Consider the following 14,642-nt stretch of genomic DNA (forward strand, 5'->3'; position numbering starts at 1 on the left):
ATATATATAGATTTATATATATATATTTAATTATATTATATATATTTATATATATATATATATATATATATATATATATATATATATATATATATATATTTTTTTTATATATATATATATATATTTTTTATATATATATATATATATATATATATATTTATATATATATATTTATATTTAGTGTTCATTTAACACTTCAGGCAGCAACTATACAGAGGAATGCATTTCAGATAGTGATCCTGCTGATATTATTTTTTACCAAATCATGAGGTATTCCAGTTATCTGGATTAAATGTTATGTTAGGGGCTCTAATTTCAACTGGACTGTTTTGTTCTGAATGACGTCTGGCAAAAGTCTTTTTACTTTAGTGACTAAAGGTTGATCATTCCAAGTACTCGTATGGTTGAAGATGTTTTTATGGGACAATTTTTGCACAAGTTTGCAGATAAATTGAAAGATCATGCACAATAGCTGTTTAATTCATTATGGATTCTTTAACTAAATTCAACAATTGTATTTTTTTATTTTTCAAATTGTATTTATTATATTGTACATGTATACAGTATATCATATAAAACGCTCATTTATGAAAGTAATAATCACGTGCTGTGCTTTAATCTGCAGTAAAGCCCGTAAGAAAACTTTGCAATTGTAAATTTGATACAAATGAAATGGTGATTTCTGAGCTTGTGTGATCTTAACATCCGAGACCAAAAGCTACAGTGGAAAAAAAAGAACTATCCAAAAAAGCAAAAGCACTGTAGCAACACTGGATAATTGGACAATTAAGTCTGCAAATCTATTTTTCCATTAAAACAAATCTGTTCCAAGCTGTGTCTTGATTTGCAGTGACATATTTAACAGGTGTACGCTGAAAAACAAATGTACACACGAAACAAGATGCTACCAAAATTTGGAATTACAATGTTTGGTATAATCATCAGTCCAGCGTCCATCAGTGTCTGAGCTGTCTCTCTCTACAGCTCAGGCAGGCCAGGCATGGGGAACTGACCAGCGAAAGCCTCCACCTCTGCTTTGATTTCAGATACCCGCTGCTGGAACTTCTCTCCATGGGTCAGCGCCTGAATGAACTCCTTCAGAGTGGCCTTGGGATCCAGGCTACTCTGCACCTCCAAAGTCAGCTCAATGCCTGCAGGAGGAAGGAGAGCAGAGAGGGCTTTCAGATTTAATATGTGTGAAATCATATTAAGCATTTCCTTTATTTGGCTTTGGTGGATGGCTCTAAATACTAGGACAGCTGCAGAGAAGAAGTTTATCAGAGGCGTAAATCTGTAGTCAGTTGCACAAAACACCTGAAGTTTTCTCCTTTAGCTGAGGGATTTACTTAGAGGTGTTGCACAGAATCCCTTAAACAATTTCCTTAGTTAAGGAAACATGTTAAGGCATGTACTGCATGGAAAGCAGCAGTAAAATGATCGCATTCACGCTTGTGATATCTGTTATCCTCTCACAAAGTTGGCCTATACATAGGAAAAACTAAATTGCAGACTAAAAAGGTACTAAGGTAAAAGATTACCTCTGTGAATGAACTCGGCCACCTTCTTGAAGTCCTCCTGCATCAAGTTTCTGGAGGTCAGAGCTGGAGAGCCAAACCTCAAACCACTCGGGCGCAGAGCACTTTTATCCCCTAACAAACACACGTATGTGGAAACATTAAGAGTGGCACTCCGTAGAGAAATATTTAGCAATAGCTACATCAAGTGCTACATTCAGAGACAAAGGATTACTTTGCCACAGATTACTTACATTAGGGGAAAACAAAGCTGCATATAATATTATATCAGTGCTAAAAAACACACACACACACACACACACACACACACACACACACACACACACACACACACACACACACACACACACACACACACACACACACACACACACACACACACACACACACACACACACACACACACACACACACACACACACACACACACACACACACACACACACACACACACACACTTTACCTGGACAGGTGTTCTTATTACAAGCAATGGCACAGGCTTCCAAAACCTTCTCAGCTCGTCCTCCATCAGTTCCTTTGCTGCGCAGGTCCAGCAGGATCAGATGGTTGTCAGAGCCACCTTCACAGGACATGAAAGAGTATCAGAGCCACACATGAGACTACGAGGCTATTAACTGTAGGTCTTAGTGATAGGGCCCTAAAATAACATCACCATATTGCAGGGTACTTCTGCAATATATATTTTAGACAAGTGTTTTATTATTATTTCAAGAACATACAATTGCAACAAAATAAGTGTTATAGTTTTAAATGTCAGCATAAACTGCTCGATCTATCACTTTGTTAGTTTGTAAAAAAACAACAGTAACTCAGAGTGAATAGAGTCTATACAAAATATAAACAGAGCATAAAATCTGTACATCTAAACTGTTGCCAAATACAAAAAAGGTTTCCCTTAAATCGTCTTTTAACCTCCATAATATTTATCCATTATTATTTTGTACGCTCTGCCACTTCCCGCTATAACTTGTGTCACTAATGGCAACTGATACTGAAGATACATTTCCACTTACCAGTGACAATCTTGTAGCCGTGGTCAATGAGGGCGCTGGAGAGAGATTTGCAGTTAGCAAGAACCTGCGTCTGGTAGACTTTGAACTCTGGCGTCATGGCTTGTTTGAGAGCGACAGCAACACCTGCCAGTGAAAAACATAACCTAAATGAGATTCTGACACGCTGGAATGACAGTCGAGATGACACTGAAGAGGTGTACCTGCAATAGCGTGGTTGTGCGGTCCTCCCTGCAGCCCGGGAAACACAGCCTGATTGATCAAAGACTCCAAGTTGTACAGAGTCTCCTTGCCCTTAGCATCCACACTCCGCACGCCTGGGAGAGGGAAATAGAAAGACAGAGGGAAGAAAAACGTAAAGCTATCGAAATCACAGAGTCCAGAAACGTAGTATTGATGACAAACAAGGCAAGTGGTTTGTTTAGGCAGAAGCATCATATTCCATTTCTACCTTTCCTGTAGAAGATGAGTCCAGCACGGCAGCCACGCAGCGTCTTGTGTGTTGTCGTCGAAACAATGTCACAGTAGTCAAAGGGTGAGGGCACCACTCCGGCAGCCACCAACCCACTGATGTGAGCCATGTCTCCCAACAGATATGCACCGTTCTCATTAGCGATCTTCTTCAGACGGCAGTACTCGAGGTTGCGGGAATAGCAGCTTGTTCCTGGAGACGAAACAAGACGTGAATGTGCTGAAGTGTGAAGTACTTTGAGTATACACTCGTCTTCGTTTCATTGATTTGTTTTAATGTGTGGAAGTAAAATAGTAGCAGCAGAAGAACCTGCAATGATGAGTCTGGGGTGGAACAGCCGAGCGTTTTCTTGCAGTCGGTCATAGTCAATGTAGCCCGTTTCTGGATTCACCTAAAAACAGAAGAACATTTTATATCAAACGCATCAAAACAGCTGCATCTGATAAACAGAACATAAGCACAACACAGCAATATTAAAAAAAAAAAAAAAAAAAAAAAGATTTGTATTTTGGCCAGAAGCCAATGAAACAAACTGAAATCACTTTGAATAAAAACGTCTTTATTCTATCAGGCTTCAGATTTTGCACACATTTTAATCTGATGGTTTTTTTGTTAATCGTTTACACACTGTGCTTTGAACTAATATCAGATTTATATCTCAGCCAGGCCGAGACCCCTAAGATCTATTACATAAGGTCTTATGTGCTAATTTATGGATGTATGCTCAAGGGCCTCACGTGGTTGCGGTGATTCACAATTTTTTGAAAAAAACGATTTTATTGACTGCTGACTCCTCTTGACCGGCCGGCAGTGATCAACAACTGCTTCTGTAACAAAAGGCTTTTCTGGCAATCAGTTAGAATAAAAACAAACCTCATCTAGTCTGTTGCAGGCCACAGGTTCAAAAACTGACATCCATAGAAGTATTTGGTGGCTGGAGTATCTGCACTCCACTGAAAGCACTTTTCTAGTTTATTATTTTATGTATTAAATCCACCAAAAACAGATTTTGGCCACATAGTGTCTAATAAAATCATATCAATCTGCTCAATGTTGTGTGAACTTGCTTTATTAGATACTGTACAGTTACTGTTCACATCTTTGAGAAAGTTGTGCCAAACTCTTTAGGACTTCCTGGCTGAGTGTGTGTCGACAAATACAATTGTTTTGTACCTTATACGGCATGGACTCAAAGAAGATGGACGTTGCAGAGATTTTCTTCTTCTCAGTCATGAAGCCGTGTGTCAGGTGACCTCCATCAGGAAGGTCCAGCCCCATGATCCTGCCATGAGGCTCCACAACGGCCGTGTAGACGGCAAAATTAGCCGGTGAACCTGACAGGGAATTATAAACAAAAGTATGACGAATGGAAAAAGCAAAGACTGCAGAGGAAGAGTTTGAGTCTAAATACTGATCACATCAATCAGGCTCTACACCGAACAATAACAGAGTTGTATGTTTATTCACTATTTGATACCTGAGTATGGCTGCACGTTGACACCCCATTTGTCTGAGTCCAGACCATAAGTCTCCAGCGCCCTCTTCTGACAGAGTCTCTCCAGCTCATCAACATGCTCCGTGCCACCATAGTACCTGAACACATGGATCATACAGATTTTTACTGCTATACTTATTTGATCTTAAATAGGTAGGAGAAAACAGAACGCACCACTTACAAGATGTAATCAAACATTGGGATTGAAATAAATGATTTGATTAATTGTTGTACCTCTGACCGGGATATCCCTCAGAGTATTTGTTGTTCATGCAGGAACCCAGAGCCTCTAGAACCGCTCTGCTGGCAAAGTTCTCGGACGCTATGAGCTCCAGGCCATACGTCTGCCTGTGCTTCTCTTTTTTTATGATGGAGAAAACCTAAAACACAAATGTACCAACAATGGGTTGTTCAGGGGACAGTCACAATTTGTCACACAACAAAATACATAATAATTGGACCAAACAAAAATGAAAGTAATCATTAGTTGCAGCTCTAACAAATGCAAAGAGTAACCAAAAACAAATCCCACTGAATCACTACTCCCGTCTGCAGAACATTGTTGAGTAAGAAGTTAAAATCCACCGATCACAAACCTCAGAGTCGCTGACGGACAGAGGATCCAGCATCATCTTGTTGTGCGAATCCCAAGTTTCTTTGCTCACATTGTGGCCATTTGTCAAAGACATGGTTTCTGTTTCTCTCGTCAGACAAAGTGCAAATCTAAAGAGGAAGATAATTCTTCATTTAGACATTAAAAAAAACAATGTCCAAGTGACACAAAATCTCTTTATTGACTATGACTAAGAAAGTATAGTGGATGTGTTATATAGAGTGAGTGTTGCTGAGTAGACGGAGGGCACGTGCAGCAGTGATATGACCCGTTAGACTTTGAACCGTTACACAGCAAATCAACTCCAGAAACTGCCCCAGCACCGAACAGGTTATTATGTAACTCCACTACCCCATGAAGTTGTGTTTACAGTTGCCAAATCTTTATCTGAAGCTGTTCGTCCTGACAACGAAGTTAAAAATCCCTGCAGGTCAGTCATGCATCTGCTGCTGCACAACAGCGCATGACTTGTGTTAACGGTATCACCTGAGAGTTAGCAGCAATGGGAGAAAATCACTATTTGCAAAGATGGCACTTTTAAACATTTACAGAGTGAGGTGAGCTGTGAAAATGTACATCTTGCGTTAAAAATCCACACGCAAACAGTAACTGCGACGCTGAAACGTCAGCTCGCAGTTACTCGTCAGACGATACACCGCGGCAGAACAGACACGAGAAATAGTGCCAAATATCACGTTTAACAGCAAAATGTAACAATAAGTTATTTCTACCAAACATTTCCATTGTGCCCATGAAACATTAACTCGTTAGTTGACTCACCAGTTGTGTGGAGACTCCCGCTGCTGTCCACGGCGCTGGAACAAAAACCTGCTTCTCTGCGGAGGATAAAGTCCGCCAAACTTTGGACCAATCCGCTTACTTCTTCTTCGTTTTGATTGTTACCCAGCATATTAGCTGCTTTACTGCCACCCTCTGCTCGCAGTGTGGACACTTTCTCTTTTGTCATGTGTATTTCATAGTGACATAGTAACATGATTTGTAACCTTATCAGAAGTAATGTGATAAAGTATGATAAAGACATTTGCAGTAGGCCCTATTGGTAATATAGCTGAAATTCCAGACACAGAATCTGATGGGTGAGTGAATTTGTTGTAACACAGGTATGTATAAATAAATAATACAACTTTGAGCGGCTGGTGCTAAGAAGCCTTCTCTTACTATTCCAAAAATAAAAATCTGCTATAATGATTCATCTCATTTTCATATCAGTGGATCCAACATGGACTCTTTCACCCGAGGACAGTTTTCTCACAGGGAAATAAAGCAAAAAAAAATAAATGTACACATTTTACTGTCATTTTACATCATATTAATCTGAAATATTTCCATGAATCAGTTATATACAATGTAAGATCCCCACAAAATAGTGGCAAAGCTCAGTTAGCGAAGTTGGACTTGTATAATGACAAGTATACTGTTAATAATGTCATGTACAAGGTCATAGGTTAGTAGAGGTTCATTCCGAGTGTAAGTGAAGATGGAGGTATTCTCAATTGTAGCTTAACTTCCTGGAGGGATCAATGCGGCCAAAATATACACAACCCCTCTCCACTGGTGTATCCGCAACCATTTTCCAAATGGTCAAATGTAACAGTAACGTCAACATCATAGCTCATCCTTTAAAAATAGTCAAATATATTTTACGCCAGTCCGTGCACATGTAAAATTGCCTCTGATAAATAGTCTGTGTCATTTCATTGAGAGAGAATTCATTCCTCTCGCCGCTGTTGTCGCTGCGTCTTTTGCTGTAAGCAGAAAAAATAAGAGACAGACACAATCAGCTTGACACGATGCATGGACAGCTGCAGACAAAAGACAGCATCCTGACCAGTTGATGTCAGTTGATAAACGACATGGAAATAAAGAAACAGCACTTTTCTTGTATTTGTAGTGTAGGGCTAGTTAGTCCTGGTGTTATGAGTAAGTGTTAACTTACTTTGATGCTCACTTTGACTTTGCTCATATTTTTTTAAGAATCCAAACAGGCTGAAGAGACTCACCATCACATATTTAACAACTAACTTTTGTAGAATTTGTAGACAGAGAAACAACCAGATTCCAGTCTTTAAAAAGGATGAAAACATCAAGTATGTTTGATATCATTTTTGACACCTGCAGCTCTGAGCCTTATTTTGTAGACAAGAAAATGCCGAACACAGCAGATAATGTGTGTCAAAGGTCCATGCTCTCGTTTGTGAAGAATGTTGCAGTTTCTTCAAGATAACGACCACATCAGTAATAAATTGTGTATTGTTTTTCCTGGCGTAGAGCACTCAATATTTATAATAATTAACATATTTAATGTTTTGCTCACCTTTTTTCTCTGCTTCTTTCTTTTTTGCCGCATCTTCTCTCTGTTTCTTGATAATGGCGAGGCGAGCGAGGTCGGCTTTGGCCTGGTCTGTCTTTCCTGCCAAGTGCATCTTCATGTAGCGCTCCTTTGCTTTCTGCTTCTCTATCTCCTCTCTGTGCCAGAGTGTGTGTGTGCGTGTGTGTGTGTGTGTGTGTGTGTGTGTGTGTCGAGGTGGGGAAAGTGACATAAGGAAAGTTATTATTTAACATAGGGAACTGGGAATTTACAAACATTAAAGAAAACAAAAGCAACCCGTCAGCCTTTCAGTGTCAAAGTCCTACCTGTGACATACAGGGGTTTCCGTAGGGTATGACACTGTGCCCCCCATCACACCACTTTCAAAATATGCTAGTAATGTGTTTTTTTAAACATGTAATATTTTGACATTTATGCATACTCATACGGTTGGCAGGTGTAGTTCGGTAGAAAGAAAATAGTTCCTACATGAAACTGCTCACAACAAGATCTGTGGATTGTCTTGAGTAACCGGGTCATGATTTCTATAAAGAGACATTACTGTTGAGTTTTTTTTATGTATTTTTGTTGCTTTGAGCTCCACAAGCCGAGAGCATCTAGTTCCATTATATTGAGAGAAGACAGACATCTCTACAGCTGATATCTCCAACACTCTGCAACTCACACCAAAATAATCTAGACTGATAAACAGCTCTACAGGTAAGAAGAAAATATGTATTTTGGGGTGAACTGTCCCTTTAAGATGTATTTACTAAATACTATATGTTAAAAATGAAGTTCCCATTATGCACTGATAAGATGGGACAACAAACACACACCTCTCTCTCCTCGACAACTGCTTGGGCTCGTCCAGCTCAATCTGCGTCACCTTCTTGGACTTCTGAGCCACTCTGTTCGGGTTTTCGATTTCTATCAAGCCCTCCACTCCCGCTCTCCTCCTCTGCAAACACATCACAACAGGTCACACAGTATGAAGAGAATTCTTTGATTATAGCAAACAATGAAATGACTGTGTGGCCACTTTCGTAAGAAACTGCCATGCAGAGAAAAAAACGATGCTTCACAGGTGCACATCAATTACTAGTAACAAGTTATTATACTTTATCCATGTGTGTTTGGAAACAGAGCAAGGGAATAACAGAAACAGTGTGCAGTACATCTGAGTTTTCGTCATCGCTGTCTTCTGATCCTGATTCTGGTAGCTTGTCCTCTGCAATGTCAGTCTGAGCTGCACCTCCCGCCTCTTCCGCTTCCTGCTCTTGCTGTAACACAGAAATGAGGAGCCGACACACAGGAGAACGTTATCAAACCAAGGTATCAGGTCAAACACATGCAGTTACTTACAACAGGGAATACATACAACACCTATATGCATGCAGGTTTTTACTCCATTCAAACACCACAGCAGCTGCTTTCACATATCAGTTCCTCTGCTGAGTGCTAATGAGAGCCTTATAAAGCACATTTCATGCGACAGGCATGCGACACTCAATGTGCTATAAAATGAAAAGCAGATGTAAATAAATATGCAAAGATAAAAAAAATATTATTATTATTATTATTATTATTAAGAATAAGAATAAAAGGGGAATAAGAATAATACATACTTTTTAAGTTTTAGAACCTGTGTTGTGGATGTTTGTTTGCTGAAGTTGTTTTGTTGTTGTGTCTTTTAAATACACTGATCAGGAGTTGCACAGTGAAGAGAAGTTAAATTAGGAGTGATGTGCTCAAACCTTTTGGTTTTAGTTAATGCTCTGGCTGCAACATTCTGAATAAGCTGGAGTTTATTGTTGATGTTTGTTATGTTAAACATCAAGATCAGTTTACTCAGTTAGTTTAGTTAGCTTTCCAATGGAAATGTGTTATTGAGTTGCATTTTGGGAAGTGTAGGATCCTTGACAATTACTTTAGTGAAAAGTGGAAGACAATTTATTAGTCTTTTGATGAACACCGACCTTTTTCCTCTCCTTCTCTGCCTTCATCTGGGCGTCTATCTCCTCGGGGCTGGTGTACGTCCGCACGCGACCCTTGTGGCCACCTTTCCTACCTGCAACAATAAACCATGATAGAAAATGACATCACACACTGATTTGTATACACAGTGTTTGCAATGGTGCAAATAGCGACTAGGCAGATAACAACAAAGTCAACACGGGTTATAAAAATGCTGTCAGTGCTTGTTTTAAGTTAGAAAAATCTTCAAAGCAAAGATAATTAAAGTTAGAGAAGCCTGGATCCCTGCCTGTTATTGGGAGGCTAACAGCAGGTGAACAGATATACAAAACTGATGTCAACACAATGTAAGCAGGTTTTAAGATCATTCTTACCGCCTTTGGGCATTTTGACAAACTAATCCTATATTGAAAAACTCCTTAACAACTTAGTCCTGACAGAAAACATAAGTGTCAAAACAGCAGTACGAATTGACAGCTGGCTCAACTCACAGTAAGGATGAGTATCGAAATACTCTGAGTAGTCCAAGTATTTGCCTTTTAACAAATCTACAATACGGGGATTTTATCAAGCATTAGGAAAATATCTTGTTGCTATAAACGAAATCGTATGTATATTTCCATATATTGCGCAGTTATTTGACTAAAACATATCAGTTATGAAATACAAAAACCTAAATCATGTTGTTTATCTTAAGGCAATTTGCTAGTGTGCTAAGGTGACGCAATATGCCAGGAACAACAGAAAGACACCTACATTGGTTTATTCTAAGCAAACATCTGTCAATTGACCTTAATAAATATGTACATTAACGGGAAAAGTGTGTTAGTCTAAGAGAAGATTAGAGTAATTATCAAACGCCGATAAATGTAGTATGTTTATTTGTAGTGGTGACGTCAGTCGAGAGACGAGAGGGTGAAATGGACCCCGCGTGACGTCAAATAGTAGTGCCTGAGACGGGTTAGCAAACTCAAAACGAAAACACGGAGAGCTTTTGTTCTATATTTCTACAAAACAGAGCAAAATGCCCAAAGTAAAGAGAAGTCGGAAGCCACCCCCGGACGGCTGGGAGCTTATTGAGCCCACTCTGGACGAGCTGGATCAGAAAATGAGAGAAGGTGAGCCGGGGGAAGACGCTCGTGCCGACGCTCCTCAACACTTGGCCGTCGGGCTGCAAACACAGCACGCAGCTTGATTTCAGCCTTCACTTTGTATTTTCTTTAATCATTCCTCATTTTGTTTTATTTTACAAAGGATTCATCCGGTTGGTGAAATGTTTTAAATGATACACTAGCTGTGTACACGAGTATAGGAAACCTGTGTTAATCATGTGGCGTTAATCAAAAGACTAACGTTAGCTGCTGGTGAAGTGGTGGTAGTAGTTCAGTCAGGTGTAGTTTAATATTTCTGTAAATTAAATTGATGTGTGTTAAGTCGGTCCTATGTTAAATACGCTACACTTTGTCTAAAACTATGTCCCCATGTATTGTATTGAACCGGGCTCTTTCAAGTCAATTTTATTTAAATCACAAAACTACACATTTACCTCCGAGTGCTTTACCATCTGTACAGCACGCGACACCCTCTGTCCTGTTTGACCCTCGCTTTGCATAAGGAACAAACTCTCCAAACAAAACCCTTTTTAGTGGGACAAAAGGGAAGAAACCTCAGGAAGAGCAGAGAATGACGTACAGACGTGCAAAAGATGTCGTGTGTACAGCATAGACCATCATAATAACATTACAATACAGACAATGCATTGGACACAATGATACATGGATCCAGGAGGATGTTAAGCAGCTTCCAGCAATCTCCAAAACTGTAAAAGCCTGAGCCACTACGTCTTCCTCTCCACCATGTAACCTGGAAAGAGGATAGACCACACAAACACAGGAAGCAAGACTAAAGCACTTCATTCACACAGAAGGGAGAATGAAACGAACACACAGAGTAAGACGGACAAGAGGAGAGGCTGAATCTCCTGGAGGACGGAGATCCAGATCCAAGATGTGGAATGAGGCACTGACAGCAAGTCTAGAGAGAGAGAGAGAGAGGTCCCAGGATGGTCGATGGTCCAGCACAAAGAAGCCTGACTTAAAAGAGGGAGGGATGGAGGGAGAGGGAAGCAAACGGTAGTGCTTGTGGGACGAAAACAGAGGGTTGTTTCGAAAAGTTTATATTTTTCTCGTCAGGTCTACCTGTCTTTTTTGTTTGTTTATATATACATTGAGACCGACTCGCCAAGAAGATAATGAAAGAATAAGCAACTAATTGAAAGTTAAGGCAACGTTGCTCCAATTAAGAGACGTCTTAATGTTACTGTATACAGTTATACTTCAGACAGAAGTCTGCTTCCAACTGCAGCAGATTAACGTATTTCATCAGGCACCATTCACACCTAGCCCAGAGAGGTGTTTTAATTATACAAACGGGTGCGCTGTTGATTTTTATTTCTGCTACCCAAACCTAAGTTTCCTGGTTTTCCTCTGTGTCCCAGCTGAAACTGAGCCTCACGAGGGAAAGCGAAAGGTGGAGTCCCTTTGGCCAATTTTCAGGCTGCATCATCAGCGGAGTCGATACATCTACGACCTCTTCTACAAAAGGAAAGCCATCAGCAGAGGTAGACAGTTTCCCCTCTACCTGTAGAACTGTCACATCTAATATTTCCTCTTCATTTTTTCTTCCTCTTCAATCTAACTGCACCATTTGATTATAATCCTTCCTCATTTGGTATTTGTGTTGAATTGAATTGTCACATGTTTGAATAACATTTTAACATGTATTTCTAATGACGTGCCAATATTTTATGCAAATGAATGTCATTGTTCTTCATTGAGGATTCAACATTTCCAGAGTTAATAAGACTTTATTTAAGATATTTTTCCAGCGCTTTTACCCCTTTTTTGTAAAAAAGTGTTTATCTTTTTTTTTATTTTATTGTATTTGCACATGCATGCATTTCCAAACCAGTGTTGTGTTTCTGCTGACAGAACTGTATGAGTACTGTATAAAGGAAGGCTATGCAGACAAGAACCTGATTGCCAAGTGGAAGAAGCAGGGCTACGAGAACCTGTGCTGCCTGCGTTGCATCCAAACCCGAGACACCAACTTTGGAACCAACTGCATCTGCAGAGTCCCCAAGAGCAAGCTGGAAGTCGTAAGTCTGACAGATTTGTAGTGACTCTCACAAAAGTCTATTTTAATCATTTTGTAAAACAATCCCAGCGAGGACTCATATTAAATGTGTGTTAAAGGACTCGGTTACCCCCTCTTCTTGACATTATTCCTGCTGATGTCTGTACGGACATGAACGCAACATTAACCAAGTGAGAAAGTAAATACACACTGTAGCACTAAATACTTTCAAAGACCTCTCACAGAGAGCATCTCAGGTGCTTTGATTGGATGAGGGAGGCCAGAAGCAGGTCTCTGTGAATATTGAAGTCACTAATCATTGACGTGCTTTGAGTTACAACTACAGGAAGCCTCTGCCAAGGGGAAAACAACCACAAAAAAAAGGTTCTACCCTACAGCCCTTAATGTCAGTGTACACGGTTTAATTTCAGAGTTCAACGTGCGCACGCTAACCTTCACAATGACAATGCTAACATGCTGATGTTTAGCAGGGAGAATGTTGTTTCCCGTGTTCACTATCTTTAGCATGTTAACTTGATAAGAAGCACAATTACAGCTGAGGTTGATGGGAATGTCATTAAGTTTAAAAAATCCTTAAATAAATCTGATTTATTTTGCTGGAGTAAACTAGACAAAGTCTGGAATAAGTGGCTGAATCAACAAAAGGATTGTAATTTGCGTTGTTCCCTTCATTTCAAGAAGCTGAAAAGATGTTGTAATATTTTAATAAACAGGATTTAGAAATGGCTTTCTTCATGAAGGACAGTGACGGTTGTGTATTTACCTTCCTGGTGACATAACAGGCCTGTCCATACCCTGTGTGGTCTAAATCTGTTTTTTGTTTTATTCTCTGCAGGGAAGGATCATTGAATGCACTCACTGTGGATGCAGAGGATGTTCTGGCTGAATGAAGCTTTTGGACATCCGGTCTTTCTTCCGTTGGGCATCGGGGCTCACCCAGCCTCCATCCGTGCACTCTCAAAGCTCCAAAGCAACCTTGTCTTCATTTCAGTCGCCAATCCTTGAGATCTTCACCATCATGCTCAGTTTCCCTTTTTATAGGGGTCTGTATTTGGTACTTTTGAACATAGGGGCGCAAAGAAGAGTACATTGAGAGTGGCCATATTGTATTACTTACATTTGTTTCTTTTTATACCTAATTATCGCCCTCAACTCCTAAAGCTCAAAGTAGGATGTTGAGGTTAGCTGTTTCTGGAGATCAGGCCTTTCATTCCAGCTACCCACTGTGAAGGCCACTCAAATTATAATGTTTCATTTCATTTAAAGAGGGCTGGGAGGGAAGTGACTTTTGTTTTGAAATTTCATTGTTTTAAAACGTTTTCTTCATCATTGTTCTTGTTGTGTGATTTTAAATAAAACGATTCTGATTTACCGGCTCTTACTTCTTGTCTTTCACGATGCAGTAAAGTGTGAGATCCAATTTAGACTTTCCTCGTTCTTAATCTCTAAGCATAATTAATCTTAACTATTTATAAAAGACCATTATTGACTGTATAGTTGGATTGTTGGAAACATTTCTTGAGGTAGCAACAATCACGGGAAGGTTGAAAAACGTCTTCTAACTGCATGAAGTTAATCGTCTCAGTATCTTTCATTTGTGTCTGTTTCTGTATCTTTCTAGTCTTCTTCAGCTGAACCAATAAAAGTAATCTTAGAAATAAAGATGAGATTTAGGTGTTTGAGGACAAAGCTAAAATGCCATTGGTATGTTTAGAGTAAAATATTTAGTGCCTTGAGACTGCTTTATAAATACAAGTTATTATTTGTCTTTGTATGGCTTCATGACTCAAACGTGAAAAGGTCAATATTCCCAAATTCAGTCGGTGATGTTCCTTTTTATTAAAAATACTCTCCAGATATATAATTGCTCTACTTTGAATAATTTATTTCAGATGTTCTTTTCACAACAATGTAAATGATCTTAATCTTTTAAAAGACATCTACTCATTCTCCCGCTTCCCTGTCGAGTCCTTTCTCAGTGGATGTGAACTGGAGGCTTCAAGTTTCCATGTGACACTTTTACAATTTGAGTTT

The 14,642-nt window shown here is 39.5% G+C and overlaps 3 protein-coding genes across 3 annotated transcripts; 1 reads left to right on the top strand and 2 right to left on the bottom strand.

The window, feature by feature from the left end:
* Positions 1-507: 507 nt before the first annotated feature.
* shmt1 (serine hydroxymethyltransferase 1 (soluble)) lies at positions 508-6,124 on the bottom strand. Its single transcript, XM_029438514.1, has 12 exons — positions 5,927-6,124; positions 5,130-5,256; positions 4,768-4,913; positions 4,516-4,631; positions 4,212-4,372; positions 3,348-3,429; positions 3,018-3,230; positions 2,770-2,883; positions 2,570-2,692; positions 1,999-2,115; positions 1,539-1,649; positions 508-1,151 (listed from the first exon to the last, which is right to left on the bottom strand). Exons 2-12 carry the CDS (start codon positions 5,220-5,222, stop codon positions 979-981), a joined length of 1,449 nt encoding a protein of 482 aa, XP_029294374.1. The 5' UTR covers positions 5,223-5,256; positions 5,927-6,124; the 3' UTR covers positions 508-978.
* A 317-nt stretch (positions 6,125-6,441) lies between these two features.
* Positions 6,442-9,959, bottom strand: pdap1b (pdgfa associated protein 1b). The gene is made up of 6 exons (XM_029438539.1): positions 9,827-9,959; positions 9,455-9,546; positions 8,654-8,758; positions 8,315-8,436; positions 7,482-7,633; positions 6,442-6,912 (listed from the first exon to the last, which is right to left on the bottom strand). The coding sequence occupies exons 1-6, from the start codon at positions 9,837-9,839 to the stop codon at positions 6,857-6,859; spliced, it is 540 nt and encodes a 179-aa protein (XP_029294399.1). The 5' UTR covers positions 9,840-9,959; the 3' UTR covers positions 6,442-6,856.
* Positions 9,960-10,362: 403 nt separating this feature from the next.
* On the top strand, positions 10,363-13,979 carry bud31 (BUD31 homolog). Its single transcript, XM_029438541.1, has 4 exons — positions 10,363-10,570; positions 11,950-12,072; positions 12,443-12,609; positions 13,444-13,979. The coding sequence occupies exons 1-4, from the start codon at positions 10,477-10,479 to the stop codon at positions 13,492-13,494; spliced, it is 435 nt and encodes a 144-aa protein (XP_029294401.1). The 5' UTR covers positions 10,363-10,476; the 3' UTR covers positions 13,495-13,979.
* The last annotated feature ends 663 nt before the right edge of the window (positions 13,980-14,642 follow it).

Source organism: Cottoperca gobio, chromosome 8 (genome assembly GCF_900634415.1).
Source record: "Cottoperca gobio chromosome 8, fCotGob3.1, whole genome shotgun sequence".
Taxonomy (NCBI): domain Eukaryota; kingdom Metazoa; phylum Chordata; class Actinopteri; order Perciformes; family Bovichtidae; genus Cottoperca; species Cottoperca gobio.